The following is a 23,342-nucleotide window of genomic DNA, read 5'->3' as shown; positions in this document are numbered from 1 at the left end:
TTCCAAATAAGGGAAACTCCATCCAACTAGGGTGGAAGAAAATATTGCCCAATACAAAATTTCAATTCATATTTCTCAACTCGTTTTATTAATAGGGGAGCTCAATAGAGAGAAGGAATCAGAATCTCTACTTCAAGAGAAGGTAAATGCATATCATTGAGATTCACACAACTGCCCTTCAAACTTGAACCAAATGTATGTTGATGACCTGTTGTTTATTTTCATTATTTCAACATCACATATTTGTCTCCCTTTTTTGAGGTGGAGAAAATTCCCACTTTGATTGATGTCTTGCAAATGTAGACATCAATCAAATTTGAGGTACTCAAATTTTCATCACAAACTTCTCTAGTTTGATTTTTACTTACCTCGTCAACCTCTGTAGTACCTATTCTTACAGAACAACCACTCCTGGTGTTCATGAGGAAAGTATTCAATGAGAGCTTCTCATCAGAATCGTTGATTTTTTTCTGAAAAAACTTTTCTCTTCTAAAACATGTTTGCAATTAGCTCTAGGGGGCTTCTAAACCCAACCTGTTCGATTCCTCCATAGAATTGATAGCTTCATGGCCAGAGCTAGAACACAGCCTATCTGACGTTGAACACCACTGAAATAGTTCTGGCGCATGTTAATCCAAATCCATCAGCTCAACCATCCATGGATGATTGATTTTTCAAATCATTGCATAAAACTTTATTTAAAAAAAGAAAGGAGAGGAAAAATATGACGTGCCACTCCAAACTAAACATGCCATGCTTCACAAATCACTTTTCATAGATTCATATTTTTTATACAATCATAACAACTGCAAATGGATAAGTAATTCAACTTCTAAATACAAATTGAGGTACCTCAGAACCATTCCAGCCTTAATTCAAGTTCTCTCAACTTTTCATGTCATTCACATAGACAAACCTTCTAAAAAGAGAGCATCGGTTCTCCCAGACTAGTAACCATACTAAATGGAGAAGACAGCCTAAAAGCCTCTTTCTAAGGTGTAAATAGCTTCTACACCTATGTAATCAAATGACTGACACTGTATTATGTGTGGTGGACATTTTTGGGCTATTGTACTGGTCTTCTTTGTGCCTCTAATTGAAGTATAGGTCCTAAATTTAATTGTCTTGGATTTTCTCCTCTATTAAGTGACATAGAATCAACTGTCTTAGTAGAATGTTGGAGACAGCAAAATAGAACCAACCATCAGTTGTGGCATCTAGATTGGATTTGGATCAATAGCTTCAATGGGATGAATGGCCAATTAGGAGTTCTTTTGTATGAATTGATGGAACACCTCACTAATTCAACTTGCCTTTCAAGCAAGAGATATCAATGAAGGAGAAGGAACAGAGTTAATAGGGCACAGGGCATTCCATCATCTAGGTTCAGTGCATAAAACAAGCACCAAGGCTGTGAGGGGAAGTAATTGTTTTAGCTTTCTTGGCTACAAATGCCATGTGCCATAGTTTAGAAAAAGGGACTGAAGAGAAAATGATTGGAGAGATTGTATGAAATGTGAGGATCCTATCTGCAATGTTCTACTAAATGCACCCTACATAGATGGAGCTTGGGTTGTCCCAACTCTCATGAGGATACTTATGGTCTTATACTTCCTTGAACCTTATATGGTAAGTGTGACGTCCAACATCAACATGTCAGTAATCGGCATTCAAAAGTCAAATTCCCTTCCTGTTCCTCCCCTTCTTCCCTTCATATTCAACTGGCAAAGAGCTAGTGAGGCTCAGGCACAACTATAGCTAGACAGGTCTTTACCAACAAAGACTTATCAGGTCTTAACATTTGACACAGTCGACAAGTAGCACCACAAAAGCATTCGGATTTAGGGTCTGAAGAGCTTAGGGAGAGTTTGGAAAGACTTCAAATGACAGCTTTAGACTCTCAAAGCCCTTTGACTAAAAGTTTGAATTTGGTAAAAGTTATTTTGACCTCTTTGAGCCCTTAGCCTAAAACTAAACAAAGCTACTCATCTGCTTCACTCAAGACTTCGCCAATGCAAACCGCTTTGTAAAGTTTTCTCTAACTCACCACTCTCATAGTTGCTCCCCAAAATATTCAAATTTCCCCCAACTTTCACACCCAATTTCATTTTCCACCTTCCCCTCCTTTCCCAAACAAGCCTAAAAGCTTCTCCCAGTTCAAAGGCCACTCAAATGTAATCTGCGTTGAAGTGCACAAGCCCATTTGTTCGGGCTCATTTTCCCAGACTTGCTTCTTCACATTATACACTGCATTTAGTAGCAAGATACATGCAGTGCCATGTCATGCTTTATCAACTACCAACTATCAAGTTCCCATATGGATGGAAGACCTTGTGAGCATAATAATTACCAACCGACATAGAAACAATTATATACCAACACTAAATCCTGTTAACTAAAACACCATAATATCTTGTAAGACTAATTCCCCAAAGATAGTTACCTACTCCACAAAATCATTAGCACTAGGACAGACCTACTTCACTGAAATTAAAATCACTCACCGGTCAACTACAGTTGTAGAACATGTCAACCCACCTTGGACTTAGTTATGAGATAGAATTTGCCAAATATTACCCTGAACGTAAAGGTGTGCACCAATTACTATCACGAAGAAGAAATTGAAAAGAACCAGAAGGTAGCTGTGCCTTGACATTTCTTTCCAGTGCTTGATTCGAACAACTTCCCAATACTTCTGTCAAGGAGAACTTTCAATGGATGGAATTGTCACATAAAAGGAACGAAAACATATATAGACCACCATCAAAGAGCAATCTCTTCTAAAAGCAAGCAAAAGAAACCTCCACCCTGAGCACGTGTTTTCAATTTAACCAAAATGACGAAAATTGTTACCAGCAGCACAGTGAAATAATTTAATGATGTGATTTTTTTTTTTCCGGTATAGAACTTGCAATATGCCGCAATGCCACAAAACCCAAGCAAAGATGCACCTGTTGTCTCCCAATAGAAGCAGAAAGTAAACCAGCTGCCAGAGTGTGGACATTTCAACCATCATGACCAGATGCAACACTATAATAAGTTAACACCTGCACATCGGTTGACTGATAATGCAACACAAACAAACAACCTGAGCTTGTTTTTTTACCTTATTCAAAAACAAATCAGCTGTGTTGCCTTCTGAACATCGCTTGTTACACAATCTGCAGCTACCATAGGAGAAGACTACAATAGCCCTTGTCCCAAGCCATCACCGGACCATAAAAAAACTAACTGAAGTCAAAAGAATTGCCTTCATCCCCTTTGCTTTCCATAAATTGATCTAAGCTTTAAAGTGATTTAAAGTCGCATATCTTGCTCTGCATGATGATTCTAAGTATAGAGTTCCCATTGAAGACATTGGCAGTTGCCCACGGGCTGTGGAAAGAGGACTTCTATCAACTTGGTATACCACCTCCTTCCTTCTGCCCACAGGGTGTAGAATCTTAGTAAAAGCATAAGAAAGTTATCATTTCTCCCTAAATGCGGTCAGAATGATAAGGCTTGGCATTAACTCTATTTTGGGCTGTTGGATTTCCAGAAACCTTTTGCAGACTTGGAGAAAAACTGGTGTCATCCTTGGCTCTTTGACTTCCCAACCCAAGATATTAGATTTCCATCAGAAGCTGAAGTGGTATTGAAGTTGATGATCTAATGGCTAGGTCCGTCATGCAATCTATTGAAAGAAATAGCACAGGAAGAACATTTAAAGGCATAATCATCAACTGCAGCTCAGATTAGCCCTCATATTTCAGTTAAGGAAGCATAGATGAAGGCATACATTACCATGCAGAAAACCATTTGAAAAGAGATAATTGTTCAGGATAAGATGTTCATCACATTGCAATAGTAACCTCATTCAGGTTGGTTACAAATTTGTTCATTGACAAGTGAAGGTAGGCATGAAGTAAACACACGTGTAAGGTGAAGATTACTCAGAAAAAAGCCAATGAGAAGTAGATTTAGCCAGCCATGACTCCATTGTCAGCATTAGGCAAATAAGATGTTAGCAGACTAAAGATTTGACTCTCCTCTACGGATTGCATCACTGATGTGCTGTAATGGAGCTGCTGAAAGTTTAACAGAAATTGTTATGTGGACCTTATTCCCTTCCATGCAGTCCAAAGAGGTCAATGCATCCTAGTAAAAGGTGCCCAATGCACATGTTGCCTGTTATGCATACTCTTCCTTTGTTCTCATTTTTGTATGTGGTGGCTGGTGAGTGCTGGAGTTTGCACTGGACATGTCACACCAAAATAAGTTTTGCTCTAGTGCTGCACCATCAATATAAGCTCTCTTTCATAGTGACTATTCCTAATACTGTCGAATTCTTTCCATAGATCAATCGTTGCAGTTCTCAACCTGATGACATATAAGTATTTGCTGTCCATCTCTAAGGCACAGATGTGAAACCATCTGGAAGATAACCTCTTAACTCTTTATGGAGGAAAGAAAAGAATGAAATCATCCTCTCTTAATCCCTGCTGCACACATCCCTCCCTTATAATCGCACCAACCAAGATCGTACGCTAGTCAGGGAGGAACCATTTCAATTAGCAAGTACAGCACAAATTTAGGCATAGTTTCAATTAGCTATCCATTCTACAAATGGCAAATGGTTCTGGCCATCCTCACTTCAGCACAATTTTAGGCAGAGTTCTCCCCATTTCAAATGACAAAACTAATTTATTGCATACAGTGATTGTTAACCCTCATCCATTAGCAAATGCAAAAATGCATCTAAACTCTTTCCAGCAGTGTTTTAAAACCAGGCCGGTCTGGCCTGTTCAACTGGTTAGAGCAGGGAGGAACCACTTCATTGTCTGTTATGGTTCAAGCCAGTAAAACAGCTACTAGTCCAATAACAGACTGGACAAATGTTGGCCCACTTCAATTGAACTGGGTGGGTGGGGACTGGGTTAGAACTGGTCTTTTGTTAAAAAAAGTAACAAGCTGCATGCTTCAGGTTTGAAGCAGCAACCTCAAGTGCATATGCTAGTCATTGCCACTGGGCCACAGATCACTTTACTTTCATAATGTTAGACAAAAATACTGCTTACTGACCACTCAAAGCATTAAAAGTGATTGCAGCATACCAAGCAAGGATCAAACCTACTAATTTGAAGTGCCTTTAACCACAAAAATAAACTTTACATATGACCTACCTCAGCAACTTCTTTTAATATATTGAAAGGATTCAACTAGTGATTCCACCGGTTGAACCGACCAAAGGGGCAATATAGGTCCAGTATTGAAAACACCGGCATTTAGCTCTCATCACAACTGATCTTCAATAGTGAGAAATCAACGACACCCATAAAAGCTTTGAATGCAGTGTTCTGAGGAATTATGAGCAAAAATTCAAAGGGGATGTATTTAGATACTTCATTTTGAATGTGTTTCTTTCATGTCAAAGTCCTCAATAGGCAAGAATACAAAAGCATACGGAAAATTCACAACCCGTGAATTCAGATACCAAAAAGTAAAGATAAAAAGGATGTACTTATCTTCAACTTTCTTCTCCCCCATACAGCGTAATGGAGCTATGATTGAACCAGATACCATTAAGTAAAGACAAAAGGATGTACTTATCTTCAACTTTCTTCTCCTCCATACATCGTAATGGAGCTATGATTGATGGACGTTAACAACCCACTGTGTCAAATTGACTACGACAACCCGTTGGTTGGACATCCTATGAATGTACCTAAACACAAAAAAATTATTGGGAAAAGGAACCTGTTATTGAGCAGTTAAAAGTATATTTAACCAAACTGACCTACTGTTCCTCATTAGCACATCACATTCAGCATATCCACTTAATTTTTGCTATGCTGTTTTTGGCAAAATTGCATTTTTGACATGATTGTATCTGCTACTCCAGCATGAAATCAATAATTGAGAGATACAACAAATCAAAAGGGGATCACCATCAGCTGGGAAATCCAACTTCTGAAGTTAAGGTATCGTTCGACCCACTAATTGTAGTTTTAAACAGTACAGTACCACAGCACCACACATTTTTTTGTCTTTTCTGCAGCACGATCATGTATTGTGTTGCACAACTCAGCTGCATTTCAAGAGCTGGGTCTTTAAACTATTAGCGATAACTGAGTTAGGAAGGGCCAACAGAGTACAAAAATAGGAAACTGTTTTACAACAATCAATTCCAATATGGTCGGATGGATGAAAAAAGGAATCTCGAAAGCTGTACGAAACCAAGTAGTAAATCTCAGAGAATATCTAATAGAAAGATAGAGCATAGCAAAGAGGGGAAGGAAGAAGAACAAGAGGCGCTAAGTAGACTGAATCTGTTGACAAGCATCACAGGGTTATGATATTGAGAGATATAAACATAGAAGTCACATTACATAGATCATATTTCAGTTATTGATCTGAATATAGAAATAATTTTACCAATAATTACCTTTATTATCTGAATTGAGTTGTATACAGAAAAATGTAACTGCGTTACCTTTGTAATCTTACTATTACTTGAGAGCATCTTGTGTAGTATGATCTATCCAGAACAATTATTTCGAAGGACAACTGATCTGGAGATAAGGTTAGAATTTTCATTAACAGCAGCCTACTTAAATCTTCCTGTCCCCTTCCTAGGATCTCATGCATAGCATCCAGAAAAAGATCTTCGCCATAAATTACCAGCTGATACAGCCTAAAAGAGTCGGTAAACGAACTAAAACTAAACCACGCAGGCTGTTTAACTTACTTGAAGGTATCCCAACTAAGACCGCTATTGTTGCCCCCCCTCCCTCTTCTTTTTCTCTTCTTCCCCTCCCCTCCCCTCTTGTCCAGTTTTAGGACCTGTACATGTACTAATGATCATGCAGTTGTATGTATGCATTCATAGAATGAACACAAGATGCACAGATGTTTCAAATATATGAGAAAAAAAAAATGTATTTGCAGCATGAGATTTCGACAGTTGAAAGTGAATTATAACATCAGCCAGATTTATTATGTATCAGTGGAAACGGTGCACATAACAGTGGTATCGTCAAGTCTGAAGCAACTTACCATAATTGAGCAATCATACAAATCATTAACGAGTGATTTGACCCTAATGAAATAGAATTTACAGAAAGAATTAATCAAACTATACAATAAGAAGCTCTTCAAAATTACCCCTTAATTCCAACAAATGGACAGGGGTATCATTAGGAAAATCCATTTTTCTGTCGCACTATCTAGTCCAATCCACTTCAAGCCCAAAATTCCTCTCTGACTTGAAAAATAGAGCCCACTACACGCATACTGGAGAAGAGGGGCTGATCACACATTGAGAATAAAATCTGGAAAAGCCAAGGAAACTTCAAGTGCCAAATTTTTTACAGTGGTCCAAGGCAACTGATAAAGGTTGATTACATTGATATTCAGAGTTATTTTAATGTAACTTAAGATTGGTGTGGATACCAATATCTCTTTCAGACAAAACCTGAAGTACATAAAAAATCCTGGCATTGATAGTTATTATCATATTTTAAAAGCAATCCCGACAGAGTCATCCTTATCATGTTCCTACTCTGTATTTGTCATTTCAGAAGCAACTAAATGAACAAGCACACAATGACAAGGGTTTCTTGCATTTGAAGTGTCATATAGCCTTTCTGCTCGTCTTTTCCTTATAGTTTGCCACAGTCAGCATAAGGGGTTCGTTGCTGACGGTAACTTTGGGCAGTTGTATTAAATACTCGAAGCATCATCATCCGTTAAAACCCATGGAATTTTATGCAGTTCTATACCAACTAGATAACAAAATGCTACAAGAGACAACTCATGCCATTACAGAAGGGTTGCGCTATGTATTTATAAGTCAGAACCAATGGCATTTGTGTTACTATGTTCTAAAAAATTTCAACTTCGAATTATCAAAAATCTTCAAAAGTTAACAAACTCGAGGCATTGAAGTATTCATATCCTACACAACACATATATGGTGCAATAGCAAAAGAAGTCTTCACAAAGTATTTCCTTCATATTTAACCAGTACATTCATAACAGTTTGAAACATCACCAATAGTGTCCTGTAATGCCATTGTGATTCAATGAAGCCATCATCATTTTACTTTTACAGCTATGTATGCAGTAATGTGAACTATGTAAGCTTAGGCATGTTTGTCACACATATTTTGCTATGTAACTAATATGTATGATGCATCCATTCTCTAGTTTTGGCAAAGGGAAGCAGCAGTGTTGAGGCAACAACTGCAAAGCTTGCAAGAAAATCATAGGTACAATTCTTACCCACTAAGATATGCCCAGTAAATTTTCAATTAAAATTAGACAACTGAGGGAACAGAAACAAGATAGAGTGAAAAAAAAAAAGGCCAATAACTCATGTCCAAGGTTGCTTTCATCGCAATCTCAATGGTAACCAAAAGATAGGAACTTCATTCCTAATTGAAATAGGACATTATAGGTCAATAACCTTTGAAAAAAGGGGATTGCATCATGTAAGAGTAGTTTTAGCCCATCAAGCAAGTCAGTTAATATCCTACCCATTGTCGTGTTCAAGGCCTCTTTGTACTCTCTACATACCAATGGTTTAAACCAGACTTGCGGCCTATTCAACCAGCAAGACTGAGCAGTGGTTGAATGTCTGGTTCATGCCATTATAATGTGAGAGCTAAGAACTGGTTTAAAAACTGGGTTTGACCAGGATCGAGAAATGTCAAACTGGTGAATCACTTTCACTTTGAGACAGATTTGACCATGACAAAATCTAACTTGGTCAATTGCAGGGCAGGGATCTGAATCCTTGCCCTGTAAGAGTGTCAACCGCATGCTTAACCATCTGTGCTGTGGCTTTTCCTGACAACATAACTGACAAACAAATCATCTAACCTAACAGTTAAGACAGCAGTGTTTTTGAATGGGTCACTGCACTGTAGACAAGTAAGATTTTCCAGTAAAAAGAGAGGCAACCTAGAAGAAAAATTCTCTCTTGCATTTGTGTTTTTCTAGCATTTCTTGAATCTTGTATCCAAATTTTAATCGTAACCTACCAACACAAAACAGGCAGATGATGGGAGAAGAGCTCTCGGGATTAACTGTCAAAGATCTACAGAATTTGGAGAACCAACTGGAAGTGAGTCTTCGTGGTGTCCGCATGAAAAAGGTTTGAAGGCCTATCTCAATTAAATGCTTGTTCTATGAGTTTCTAGTGCAAAAGATGATGAATATGAGGTCTGCCGAATGCAGGACCAAATACTAATGGATGAAATACAAGAACTCAACAGAAAGGTTCACGCTGAATCATTTCAATTTGTGCTCACTTCCATATTTATGCAGTTATCTAAATATCACTCTCTATTCAGGGAAGTCTCCTTCATCAGGAAAATGTGGAGTTGTATAAGAAGGTAAACCTCATTCGTCAAGAAAACATGGAATTGTATAAGAAGGTATTGATTTGGATCATGACCGATGAAATATCTACTGTCCCATTGGAATCTAGAACGAATCAATAGTATCATGTCGTCAAAACCCTGTATTTAGCCTTAGATAGAAAACTTTTCATTCCAGGTTTATGGAACAAGAGATGTGAATGGAACAAACAGAAATCCTCAGACAAATGGGTTAGAAATTGGAGAGGACTCTCATGTACCTGTCCATCTCCAACTTAGCCAACCACAGCAACAAAACTACGAAAGTACAGCACGAGCCACAAACTTGGGGTACGTAATCTTCTAAAAATGCATCAATTTCGGCAAAGACGACTTCTTATTTCGCCCATGTCTTACTATAAGAAAATCTCTCTTCATATATGCAGCAGACTACAGCTGCACTAGCAAGGAAGCATCAACTGCCACGGATCAGTTATATTCAACACCAGGCCAGCTTACCAAAGTTAAGCTTTTATAACTGAGATGTGGTACATCACACATTATGAAGTGAACAAGCTCTAGTTTGAGATGATCAATGGAATAAAGTGTAGCATTGTGGGATCGTGACAAGGACTTATGTAAAGGTAAAATGAACTGCAATAAGTAAAAAGGTGGACTTTCTCTTGTGAATTATAGTTTTGAAGATCTCCAATTGCAATGAAATAGTATGTCAACAAAGAGCTGACATTTTGAATGTTTACATGCATCTAGTATATGGCCAAAAGATAAGCATATTGAAGCATTTGAAATAACAACTTCAGGAAGACAATGAAGCATGGGCTTCAATGTAGGTCAAACTTTCATAGAATACCGAAGGGAATCAGTAAGATACATTCCCTGCTAATTCCTGATTATCTAATAGAGTAAGATTATGCCTAAATTACGTAAAAAAATCACCAGTCAGTTAGACAACATGATAAAATCCACAATATAAACCCTCACAAGAAAGCCATTCTATCGAATATATAGAGAGAGGAAACCATAGCAAAAAGTGGTGCAAATGGGCAAAAAATGCCAAGAAGAAGACATGATGCAGAAGATCCAGGAAGCCAAAAGAGATCTCTATAGGCTCAGTGATGAATAGTAATTGGAATGTTCCCACATCCAAAAGAAATTAACTTGCATGATATCTCCATATCATCATCAAACAAAAGCTCAACAACGTGAAGCTGTCGATTAGGAAAGCTCATTCAACAAAAACAGGTCTTCACATCATTCAACAAAAGCCCAACAAATCAGCTGTCCATCACAGATACCTGAGCAGTACTTCAGCAAAGAGATCTTTTTGTACAATGTATCATCTCTACAAACTACAAACACAAAGCATGATGCCAGTAACAACTTCAGACATGGAAAAACCCAGAATGAATTGATTTGCAATTGCATATGCAACAATGCTTTCATTTGTATGAGCACATTGTTATTATGATAATTGAGTTTCACATTATAATGTTAGAATCAAGACATATGAGAAATTATTACTTACCAGTGCCGGAAGCCACGAGACCTCAGTTCCAACTTAAAGAATACGAGCCCAGTTTTAATGAAGTGGAAGCCAAAGCTCCTGAATGAAGCAAGACCATTTAGTCACTTAAATTAATTTCTGAGTACACTAGTTATAAAGGTGTCATTTTCTCAAAGATATCAAATCAACAATCAAGGCATCCAGAGAGAGCAAAGCCCTTCGCACCATCGAACAAAAGCTCAACAACTTAGCTGTCCACCAGAGATACCTATGCATCACTAAAGCAAAGAGATCTCTCCATACAATGTATCGTCTCTACGTACTACAAACACAAAGGGTGATGCAAGTAGCAACTCCACAGACAAGGAAAAACCCAGAATGAATTGATTTGCAATTACTTATGCAACAATGCTTTCATTTCTATGACCACATTGGTATTATGATCTTTAGTTTCACAAAATAATGTAAGAAACAGGAAATATTAGAAATCATAACTTGCCAGTGAGTTTCCAATGCCAGAAGCCACAAGAGCTGAGTTCCAACTTAAAGAATAAGAGGCCCAGATTTAAAAGTCAAAATGAGTAACCATGAGATGGAGTGGAAGTCAAAGCTCCTGAATGATAGAGAAAGAGAGGAAATGATGGTGGTATCAAACTCTAGTGGTAGAAGATTGCTTTTATTTCTAACACATGATATTCGCAAGTCAAAACGAGTAACCGTGAGATGGAGTGGAAGTCAAAGTTCCTGAATGAGGCAAGACCATTTTCTTAAATGAATTTCTGAGTACACCAATTATGAAGGTATTTTTACCTCAAAGATTTCATATCAACAATTAAGGCATCTATTAGCAGGGACTAGCCATTCACAAGTTGAAGGTCAACAAATTGACAGGCCCAGATGTTTTTCCTCTAATCTTTGAGGGTATTGGCCCAGTGGTTACCCTCTTTCTAATACACAAATCCTCAGCAACTGTATTTAAGGAGAGAGTACATATACTTGCAACACTCGTCATTAATTGGACAATGCCTGGATAAGCACCCTAGATAACTCCATTATGGGTAACACATTGGGTAATTTTTACCGAGTGGACAATGCAAACGGCAGTAATCCTGTTCTTTACTCATTAGAAACCACAGCACACTTAAATAGGGGTAGTAGAATTTTGCGGGACTCAAAACAATTTTTGCAAGCTTAAGCTGGGATACAAAGACTTGATATGATATCTAAACGATACAACCTCTTGAACATGAATGAGATAGTAGGCAATACACATTGGGAACACACAATCCCAAACGCTATGTTTTCTTGAAAAGAGAAAAGGAGAAGAGAAAAATCTCAGGGCTCGGCCACAAGTGCTATCTCTAATATAAATAGGATATAAGATGGGATGAACAAGCAACCATATTTTTCAACTAATTATACAATCACAGTGGAAAAAGACATTTTTTTTTTTTTAGAAAATCATAAGTCAGAAAAGCATTACTAGTCAGAAAGGGGAATAACATGATAAACTACACGCAATACAATTCAGTCCTACATCAAAAGAAGCTTTCCAACATTAACTCTGGGATTATTTGGGTTGATGGGCAACTAAAGATAAGAGGAAGAGAGGAAATGATGGTGTTGTTGAACTCTAATGGGAGAGCATTGGTTTTGTTTCTCCAACTTACTATTTATTCCTTTGAACAGCATCAATACACTACCCATATTTATAGATTGCAATCATCTCTGCCTATTTATTTGATCTTTTAACTTATATAATCATGTAATTAAATATACTAAATTATAATTTTAGCTCCTCAAACTTCAATAGGAAGGAAGCTCCATTTATATATGAGAACCATTAAAATAAAGTTTAATAATTTTTCAACCCCCCCCCCAAAAAAAATAAACTCACTTTTTTTCCACCTTTTTCTGATTAAATGTTTCATCTCTTTCAACTGCAACGATCTCCATGCCAAATTCTTTTAATACAGGAATATCATGGAATGGCTTCTCTGAAAAATGTGGAATAATGTATTGCATTGCATGCATAAGATAGCTTCTTAATTATTCAACCTTGAGCATGCTTCACCCATACTCTTTCTATCTCTTAAACAAAGCAGGAGAGAGTCAGTACAGTCATCAAACTTCGATGAAGATTTGCTACCTAATTGGTTTAAACCTTATAAATGCTAATAGGATATCAAATGTGAGTAGGATTTGAATATAGTGTTGCCATTCCAGCTTTTCTATTTTAGTCATCTCATCTACATATTTTGGGTAATGAAACCACAAGGGCTCAAAATTTGCCCGAAATGCAACGTGCTACCTCGACTTTTTTCTTCATTTAATCGAGCACCTGAACTTTCTAAAATTGGCCAATGTCATGATTCAGTCCTAATGGCTTTAACTGACATGGAATTTGATGCCATCAAGTTGGACAGTTGCATCCACGTGTCATTTAGGTCACACCTCTCTCTCTCATATGCAAACACTCACAGACACGCACATCTTCCATGAAACATAAACAACTCCAGTCCCCAAGACGATGCACCTTCACCGCCACTCATTGCCTACCATAAAACACCATCACCATGGACTCAAAACTGCCGCCACCACCAGCACAAGCACCACTACAGTATTTAGACAAAGCTATAGCTGCAGCGGCGGATACCACTTTGCACAAACAGCTGCAGAGAACTCTACCACCAACGCCACCACCAGCAACAGCACAAACATCACAACCAAAACTCAGCCATGACCACCATCGTTGTCTTTCAGGTTCAAGGAGGCCACGACCTCAGATCTGCCATAGCAACCATCATTGAAGGTCGGCCTGAGAAAGATACACGCCCAAGGATAGAGGAAACCTTGGCATTTTATATATACATATGTGTGTGTATACATATGTATATATAGAGAGAGAGGTGACATCGGTGGTGATGGCGGTAAGACGCATTGGTTCGGCATAGCAATGGCAATGGTGGTGGTCACAAGTCATAGGCAAAGAAAGCAAACGAAAAAGGGCTTTTCTCTGCTGACTTAGGAAAACATAACGACATAGTCATCCACGATCTATGTCATATGGTGCTTAACTTAATAGAAGTTTGACATTCAGCAAATCTTGGAAAGTCTAGATACTCAATTCAACAAAAAAAGGGAGGACCATATTGAACATCGAGAAAAAGCTCCAGCCCCTTGGTGTGCCATTACCCTTTTTACTTTGAAAGACCCCTCTATCAATATCATTGGGGTTCGCGGAGCTCAACAACTTCCTCAGTGTCCAATTTCTCAGCCTCCTCATCTTTTAGTATGCCATTTGGACATCAACAACAGTCTCTGAAGAAACTTATCTTTCAGATTACCCATCCAATAGACTATGACCAAAGATAACAAATTTATATAATTTAAATTGATAGACTCAAGTATCACTCAAACTTGTGGAGAGATTACCAATCCTGATAGTCCATTCTATATCTCAAGGTACAAACCCCTTTGCATATTCTCTAGAGCCTTTGCTCGACCATTTTTCTTCCTCTAGTGGGTATGGTACTCGCTTCTTTAATACCATTATTTGGTAAAATATGTGTGGGTCTGAACACTCCAACTCTTGTAGTTGGAAGGTTTACTTCTCAGTTCCTCTTTCTGCTAGCTTTTTAGCAAATCTCTTTTCTTGCTCTTTTTAATACTCCAACTCACGACAGATTTACCGAGGTTGTGACACCAATTTGCTGGAAATATTTGGCATGTTGGAAAACTAATGTCAGAGGCAGAGAATGAGAATGGTTTTATACGGCTATGGAAAAGGGATGCTTTTATACTTTCTTCTAACAATTGCTCTTTTTATCCCAGTAGTCATATGCATGACCATCCTCCTATTTATAATCTTCAATCATCCTTATCTATTAATTACAACCCTCCACCAGTTATTAGTAGTTAATTTACCTAAGTAATTTCTTTTTTCCTTCTTTTTCACTCTTTCAACTTTAAAAGGAGGGAAATTTCATATTTTCTTGACAATCAATTGAAATTAGGTGTGATCATTTTCTTCAGGTTAACCATCTCAAGATGCAGAAACTAATCTCATCTCATCGTCTTCTTTCATTGAGGACCACAACAACCAACAAAGCACATAAAATATTATAGCATATAAACATTCATATTGACAACTATTTATGTACAGATACAAGAAGTGTCACGCGGCAAGCGTTCACCATAATTCAATACCTTAGACATTGAACAACTCATGTACCAGAACAATGAATTATCAGTTGATGTTCACGGTATTATTTCATGTGTTCCATTTATATCTTCGCCACGAAATGAACTCTAATTTGATCATGTAGAGACTTTCAGCCAACACACTGTGCTTTCCAGGCACAGAATCCACTTATCGTTGATATATGATGCAAAGCTACTTGATTAGAAATCTCAAACACGGAGGTTGTAAGATAAAGGAGAATCTCAACAAGGAGGTTCCAAACTTCCAATATCTCATACATACAAAGGTTCCAAAAGCATATAAAAACATCATTCCATAAACAGAAGTCCCGAACTAACATCAGGAATATAGGAACAATAAGGAGTCCAGCTAAAAACTTCCATGAACAAAACAAAAGGGAAAAATTTACCAGACAAATTAGGTTTAGGAAGACTATAAAAGATAGCGGAAAGCGGAAAAGAGAAAAACGAAGAACCAAAGAAATCAGGTGCTCACCGGAGGTCAAAATCAAGCAAATAGCTTCAAATAGCAAGCCCTCCTCGAACAGTTTGGCATCTGCATCGCAAGTTAAAAGAGAGAGAGAGAGAGAGAGAATAAAGAAAAAGAAAAGAAACTCGTGGTGAGACAAACACTCCATCGGTCAGAGATCAAGCACACATAAACACAAGATGCCTGACAATCACGATTCAAAAGATCTAATTCTCGTTCTCCTCTCATATCTCTCCAACGATTCGTGAATTGCGGGCTAATACACTTCATCGTTGCTCGTGAAGATTTGATTTATGACCGTACGTATCGATTGCTATTGCTCGGTGGTGAGAAATCGAGCTCATGCATAAACGGAAGAGGGAACCGTACCGTCGTTCGATCACCAATGCGAGCTCGAAACGGCAGCGGAGAGGGTGTAGATTTCGCAGAAGCAAGGGCTCAGGCTTGAGGCTTGGGGCGAGATCGCAAACTGGAGGGGAGGACAATCGGAATGAAGCGAGGCGAGAGAAGATGAACGGAGAAGGTGAAATGGTGCTTCATGCGAGGAAACATGGGAAAAGCCGGTAGGAGAAGAAACCTCGGGAAGGAGAACGAAGGCGAAAGCGCGAGAAAGAAAGAGAGAGGAGGATGAGGGGATTTACAGATGGCTTAATCTGCGGTATAAATGTCGTAATTTGTCATTGACAATAAAAATAGTCAAATTAGTTTGAAACCAAAATAAAGTTGAATCAAAATTAAAATTAAAGGATTTTTTTTTACCTGATTCTATTTTATCTTATTTTACTATACAAGCCATACCGTGTGAGCTACATGTCATATGCGGTTTACGAAACTCTATTCCCTCTTCGCGCATACGACTCTAAGTTACGACTCTCTTGCATAAATTTACATCTGCAATATATTTACGCCTTAATATATCGATTTTATGGATTCTCCTTTGAAAAAGAAATTCATTTGGTCAATGATAAATAATAACTTACACCCTCCCTGTTGGAGTATTGACACCGTAAGAGAATTTGCTTACTAAATTAATCAAATACACGTCATCTATGGAACTATGTATGTGTAAATTTCTTGTTACAGTGATGGTGACCTAGCAATAATCCAAAAAAAAAAGTTAAGAATCTTACAAATCAATGTATTGAACTCTTGTTAAGTAACCGAATAAATAAACAAATAATTAATTAAATTAGTGAAGTACTATCGGCATGAATTTCACATTTTTTTCTCTCTCTAATTATTTTTCTAGGGTTTCAAATTCTACGATAATCCTCAACAAAGTGGGGATAAAGACATCTCAGGTGTCATGATTTTCGTATGACACTCACTTATACATCATAACTATTTTTCGATCACTTAGTGCCATGACTATTGAAAAAAATTTACTAAATGACACAACTTTCAATTGATTGCTTGAGCGTCAGAATTTTAGAAAAAGGTTCACTCAATTGTCGAAAATTCGACGTGACATGGCACTCATAGTGAACGTCTTTAAAATATTATAACATTCAAGTGATCAATTAAAAAGTTATATGACTTAAGTAATCAGAAATTATTGCACTCAAGTAAGAGTCGAATCAAAATTATGATATTTAAGTGATTGAAAAAAGAAAAATTATGACACTCAAATTAATGTCGAACAAATTTTACCCCATTTGTGCTGTTGTTTCCCCCAACAAAGTGATTTGATTTGGGGACAAACCTGCAGCGCGCGCGTTGTTTAGCCTAGCCCTCAGATGGCTTTGGCTTTCTTTGCACCGGCAATGCACATAATGAATTATCATTGGATAAACGACTCTTGTCGCCTGCTAATTGAATAATTGTTGATTGCTACTTATAATTATGGCCATTAAGTTCAGTTTGCATCTAATTACTTTTTGGAAAACAAAAATAATTAAAAGTAGATTGCATAATTATGACACGCAGTTTCTCCACTATTTTGATCCGATCTTACTATCCCAATACAGCATCTCATCTGACTTTCTCATTTCCTCTTTCACTTTACATATATGATCTTCATGTGTATTACATGCCAGTGTCCCATGTTTTCAAGATCCAACAGGCCAAGGAACTGACTAAGATGACCAAGCATGTCATAAAGTTTCGAAGGATGTAGAGTTTTCATGGATATTTCTGAATACTCCTGGGGGCAATAGGGGAAATGTATGCATGCATTCTAGATGATTCTCATTATAATAGGGGTAGGTGATGGCTAGGAAGATTGGATCTCCAAGATTAGATTAAGGGGAGATCTATGCTTATAATCAAAGGGGCTTAAGTATACACAGGGTCCCTGTCCTCCAGTTGATGTCATTTAAACAGCAATAGAGCATTCTTTTACAAACACTCTAAATTATAGGGTGAGCAAGTGAGCGAGTGAGCGACACTCCGAAGGAAAGGCTGATCTTAGGTGACTCTACTAAGGGTGAACGGGTCATTCGGAGCCTAAGTGTTACATGGACGCAATCTCAAGTACCAGCCATGACAAGTGATATTAAAGCAAGTTGTAAAAGCGCCTGATTGAGAATTGGAAGAGCACACCAAGGGATTGAGAGAATGTGGAACCGGATGTTACCGCTCTTCCTGCTGCTGGAGAAGAGGCTCAAGAAATGGACAATCGTGGGAAATCTAATAGAGCTACTTCAAAGGGTCTCATGTGCGCCTTATGTCGACCATGGGCAACTTGAAGAATAAGGTGAAGGAGCGACGACAAGGTCAAAGAGATGCTTCGTGACAAGTTCTCAAGGGCCTTGAATCAACTCGTCGATCCAATTCGTGAGAGAAATGATGCTTTCGAGTCCATCGTGGAAGACCATCGAAAGGCTAGAGATGGTAAAAAAATAACTCAAGACTTGCAAGACGGCCATGGCCAGCGGTATAGTGACTATGATGCTGAGTCTAAGGGTGGATTTCAGAAGTGGGAGGAGTCCAAGGGAGATCGGTCTGCTGAGGAGGTGAATAACTCTATACGGTGCATGGAACAATACTTCAAAACCATGAGAATCGCGGACTACTAAACTAAGGTACGAAATGCTATCGTATACTTAACTGATGTTGCTATGATTTGATGGTGACATAGGTGTGACGATGAAAGGTGGGGGTACCAAGCCGGTCAAACATTAGGCCGCCTTGGCCCTCACCTTTCAAGAGCAGTTCTTCCTAGAGTTTGCCAAAGATGAAGCAAAGAGTAAGCTACACCAGCCCACACGAAAGGGCAGTATCCGTGAGTGTGGGAGTCAGTTGCCCAAGCTTGGAGATTCCGGACATGACCAACTCCAAGGCTCTAATCACATACATGGATGGGCTCAAGCCTTGGGCGAGCATGGAGTGCAAGAGGTGTCGAGAGCTCTAGCCGCAGCCGAGTCCTTGATTGATCTCCATCGACCGAACTCTTCCAAGTCCAAGGCAAAATGTGGGGTAGAGGATCACCACTATGACGAGAAAAAAGAGGACGAAGAAGTTATTCATGACTGAATGGGAAAGTCTTCCAGTGACAAGTGGAATAAGCCGCGAGGGAATGCATACAAAAATCGAGAGAGGAAGCTGGTCAAATGCGTTTTTTTTTTTTTGTGTGATTGCCCACATCTTGGTCGAGATTTATGAGATGTACGAGTAAATTGTATTATAAAAGTTTCAAATCAAAGAATTCATATGATGTGGAATAGGAAATTTATCCAAATTGACTTATGAATATTTAGCTGAAGTTTTTGAATGAATGTGGATTTAACTGGATATGTTAAAGTACTCAGACTTTGTCTCTCTCTCGGCAATATTCCCAGATAAAGATATTGGGCTCCTGTTGCGCGCTTCAACAAATGGTAGTAAAGTCGATGGTAGATTGGTTGCTCCCGATCTGTTCCGATGTTTGGTGAATATCTTAAGGGAAAATTTGGTGACCAACGTGATTTTCTGGGAAGTGGTCATTGTGAAGGAAGAGACCGAGGATGAAGTTGGGCATTGATAGAGATTCAAATTAATATCTTGATGTAGAATGATAACTGGATTAAGGAGAAGCAAACATAACATCGAGTTCACATGTGAAGGGAAGACATTTCAAATACACATGTTACACATGTGAGTTGTGTTTGAAAAGTCCCACATTATAAAAATTGGTGTAGTGTAAAGCGGTTAATACATTTAACCGCAAGGGAATGCATACAAAAATCAAGAGAGAAAGCTGGTCAAATGCGCTTTTTTTTTGTGATTGCCCACATCTTAGTCGAGATTGTTGAGATGTACGAGTAAATTATGCTACAGAAGTTTCAAATTAGAGAATTGGTGTAGTGCGGAGCACGAAATATATCCAAATTGGCTCATGACTATTTGGCTGAAGTTTTTGAATGAATGTGGATCTAACTGGATATGTTGACTCACTCAAACTTTGTCTCTCTCTCGACAATCTTCTTAGATAAAGATATTGGGCTCCCGATGCGCACTTCAACAAATCATATTCTAGTCGATGGTAGATTGGTTCCTCCCAACTGCTTTCGGTATTTGGTGAATATCTTAAGGAAAAATTTGGTGACCAACGCGATTTTTTGGCAAGTGGTCATTGTGAAGGGAGAGACCAGGGATGAAGTCGGTATTGATGGAGATTCAAATTAATATCTTGATGTACAACGATACATGGATTAAGGAGAAGCACATCTCATATTGAGTTCACATATGAATGGAAGATTGTTCAAATGCACATGTGAGTTGTGTTTGAAAAGTCCAACATTATAAAAATTGGTATGGTGTAAAGCAGTTGATATATTTAAATTAGCTCATAACTCATTAGTTTAAGTTTTTGAATAAATGAGGGTCCAAATGAATATATTGACGGGCTCCGACTTGGGCTCCCTCCGGGCAATCTCTCTAAGTAGGCTACTCAACTCTTTGAAGACTCTATTACAAGCCTCTAATATCGAGTTTGCCATTCGTAGAAGTCAGTTTGGCAAGACAAAACTCCATTCCTTGATTGACACAAGCGCGACAAATTTGTTAATGTCTAGTTAAGCAGCAAAGAGTTTGGATCTTCAATTGGAGCCAACCAAATATCGATTCAAGGCAGTCAATTTTGACAATGTACTGGCCATTGGCATTGTTCGGGTGCGGATATAAGTATCAAAGATTGAAAGGGGAAGTTCACTACTGAGGTAATTCCATTTTACGATTAAGACCTTTTTTTGGGTATGGATTCTTCAATAGGATGCCTTGATCGACATAAGAACCAAGTAGCTTATTGTCATGATCCGACATGCCAATCCATGGTGCCGATTGTTCATGGGTTGATCACAACCGAGACATTGGCAATATGACTCGTGAAGAGAAGGCCAAGAGTTGAGGAGCTTGTGGCTGAGTTGAGGGCGAGGCCACAACTTTCGAGAGGTTAAGGTGGAGTTGGAGCGGACCAAGCCAAGTGTAGGCGAGATGCCGATTCATGTGTTTTCTTCCAAAAGTGGGGGACTTGCTAGGTAACATTAGAGTTGGCCAAGCCGAGGGGGAAATCGCTTGTGAAGCAAGTTGGTTTGAAGAACTATGCGAGCATGAAGTCAAGAAGCGAAAGACAAAACGACATGGACAGAAGAACCGCCAACCATCAAAGAAGCCGATGATCTAAGGGAAGGATGCACTCGGGCAAGCAAAAAAGTCGAAAGCACCGAGCGCCACTCAATTGGGTGGGAGAGAATGCCACATCGAAGGTTTTCAAGGCCGGACAAGCTGAGGAGATGACCAAGATAACAGAACAAGACTTGAAGCTTCTACTCATTGATATTTTAGAATACTAAAATCGAGATTTTATGTGTATGTCAAAGGATTCTTGTAAAAAAAGGGGCTAGATGAAGGGGAGGAAATTAAATCTCCACCATTAAATCAATGAGACACCTACTATTGCAATTAGAGGGGATTAATAATATATAGGGGGCCCATCTCTCTCATTTCTATCATCCAACAATCCAACAAGCAATAGAGTATTTTCTCACATAACACTGCTCCTTCCAATATAGTCTCTCTACAATTCGAGGCGGACAAAGTGAGTGAGTGATAATTGGAGGGGAAGGTTGAGTTTAGGTAACTCTACTTAAGAGATAATAGTCATTCAAAGCCAGAATGGGGGCGTGCTTGCTATCTCATGGCGCGCATGGCAACACTTCTACACTAAAAATCAACTTCCGACCAAGAGTTGATTTTTGTATTTCTACTTCTCACTTCTTGAGAGAAGTAAATTTTTTTACTTCTTCAAGTGGCTCTAAAATTACTTCTAGAGCAAAAAAAAAATGCTCCATAAATAGAAAAATGAAATTCCGTAATCAAAAGAATTTATGCACCAAAAGTACTGTCATGCGCGCCCTCAAGTGCTAGCTCGCGACACTAGTGCATTTGAAATCAATGATTTTGAATAAATTCATTCAAATTCGAGTTGAGTTCTTACATAAAGGCTTCAACCCGACTCATTTAGTTAACATCAATTAGATTGGAACTAGCAAAATCACCATCTCTCTCTATTCATTTATTTTTTCCACAATCTCATCCTATATTGAATCTGAATATCAGAATAGCCTATATAGTCACAATTCAATTCGGGTCCACTAACTTCTGTTTGATTTCTCATTTTTCGGATCTGAATGAAACAATGAAGAAATAGGAAGACTTTGGCAATTCATAATGGGATATTTAGAATATCTACGCAATACATGGCACCAACACTCTAATATCTTTTCTGTTCATGAATTTCACAAGAAATAAGGGCATTATTATATTACATCTCCTTGAAAATAGGCTTCTAGGTATATGTCAAATATTGTGAAAAGGCCATATCTAGTATCAAGTAAAAGCTGAAACGATGCCACTTAACCAACATGTAAAAACATAAAGAGACGTGATTGATCCGGTGATACAACCTTAGTGTTATACATGGTACAATAGCTGCACAAGATGCTGTCCATGATCAACTAAATCCTATAAATTATCAAACATGTCCTTTTAAGGTTTTCCTTTTTATTAGCCAAAAAAAAAAAAACAGAGAGAGACACATATGCTGCGAAACTAATTGACTAGAAATCTCAAACAAGGAGATTCTGATTCTGAACTAGAGGAGAAAATCAATTGCCTATCTCTGATGCGTACAAAGGTTACAAAAGCAAATAAAATCATCACATACGAGAGTAAATTTAGGCGGAAAAGAGGGCTCACCGGAGATCGAAATCGAGCCCATAGCTTCAAAAGCAAGCTCTCTTCCAACAGTAATGGCATCTGCATCATAAGTTCAAAAAGAAAAAAGAGAAACTCGGGGTGAGACAAACAGTCTACCGGTCACAATTCGCACAGATTTCTGGACAACACAATGCCAAAATCAAGCGCGTGTCGACAAGTATGCCCGATCATCGCAATGCAAATGATCGAATCATTGTTCTCCTCCGATATTTCTCCAGCGAATCGCGAATTGCAGGCCGATCTACTTCATCGTTCCTCGTGAAGATTAATGGACGACGGCGTGCATCGGTTTCTATTGCTGGGCGGTGAGGAAATCGAGCCTCATGCACGGAGGGGAGGGAGGAAGAGGAAGCGTACCTTCGTCCGATCGCCAATGCGAGCTCGCAACCGCAGCGGAGACGGCCTAGGTTTCGCCGGAGAGGGGGTCTGAGGCGAGATCGCAGACGCACGACGCGTTGGGGGGGAGGACGATCGGAAGGATGCGAGGCGAGAGAAGGTGAAATGGTGCTTCGTTGCGAGGAGACAAGGGAGGGCCGGTGCGAGAAGAAGGCTCGCGAAGGAGAACGAAGGCGAAAGCGAGAGAGAG

General features: G+C 38.7%; 2 protein-coding genes across 16 annotated transcripts in view; one reads left to right on the top strand and one right to left on the bottom strand.

Annotated features, from left to right (window-relative positions):
- The window catches only part of LOC115749805 (MADS-box transcription factor 23-like), a 21,943-nt gene extending 12,012 nt beyond the window's left edge, over positions 1-9,931 (top strand). For 2 of the 3 annotated variants that reach the window (XM_048275400.1, XM_030686771.2), the window contains exons 3-9: positions 5,882-5,960; positions 8,188-8,249; positions 9,037-9,136; positions 9,220-9,261; positions 9,336-9,419; positions 9,541-9,692; positions 9,788-9,931. In XM_048275400.1, the coding sequence (XP_048131357.1) occupies positions 5,882-5,960; positions 8,188-8,249; positions 9,037-9,136; positions 9,220-9,261; positions 9,336-9,419; positions 9,541-9,692; positions 9,788-9,806 (538 nt within the window). In that variant the 3' untranslated portion in view covers positions 9,807-9,931. The remainder of the gene's footprint in view (positions 1-5,881; positions 5,961-8,187; positions 8,250-9,036; positions 9,137-9,219; positions 9,262-9,335; positions 9,420-9,540; positions 9,693-9,787) is intronic. The other variant, XM_048275401.1, reaches the window with a different exon arrangement.
- Positions 5,559-23,342, bottom strand: LOC115749806. 13 transcript variants are annotated; one of them, XR_007197723.1, is made up of 6 exons: positions 23,114-23,342; positions 22,736-22,795; positions 15,566-15,625; positions 12,925-13,015; positions 10,888-10,965; positions 6,808-6,822 (listed from the first exon to the last, which is right to left on the bottom strand). XR_007197723.1 is itself a non-coding variant. In XM_048275402.1 (5 exons), exons 1-5 carry the CDS (start codon positions 15,827-15,829, stop codon positions 10,705-10,707), a joined length of 312 nt encoding a protein of 103 aa, XP_048131359.1. In that variant the 5' UTR covers positions 15,830-16,192; the 3' UTR covers positions 10,070-10,704. The 13 variants fall into 13 exon arrangements, 1 of the variants encoding a protein (XP_048131359.1); XR_004016391.2 differs by lacking the exon at positions 12,925-13,015; XR_007197718.1 differs by lacking the exons at positions 6,808-6,822; positions 12,925-13,015 and adding an exon at positions 10,070-10,711.

This window comes from Rhodamnia argentea, chromosome 2 (genome assembly GCF_020921035.1).
Source record: "Rhodamnia argentea isolate NSW1041297 chromosome 2, ASM2092103v1, whole genome shotgun sequence".
Taxonomy (NCBI): Eukaryota; Viridiplantae; Streptophyta; class Magnoliopsida; order Myrtales; family Myrtaceae; genus Rhodamnia; species Rhodamnia argentea.
The sequence above is the reverse complement of the archived record's forward strand: the minus strand, read 5'-3'. Positions and strand labels throughout refer to the sequence as shown.

Coding starts and splice junctions, on each gene's coding strand:
- LOC115749806 (XM_048275402.1), bottom strand. CDS start 15,829: ATGAAGTGTATTAGCCCGCAATTCACGAATCGTTGGAGAGATATGAGA. Junction 13,016..15,565: donor TTGCTTGATTTTGACCTCCG/GTGAGCACCTGA, acceptor TAAACCAATTAG/GTAGCAAATCTTCATCGAAG. Junction 10,966..12,924: donor ATGGGTGAAGCATGCTCAAG/GTTGAATAATTA, acceptor TGCTTCATTCAG/GAGCTTTGGCTTCCACTTCA.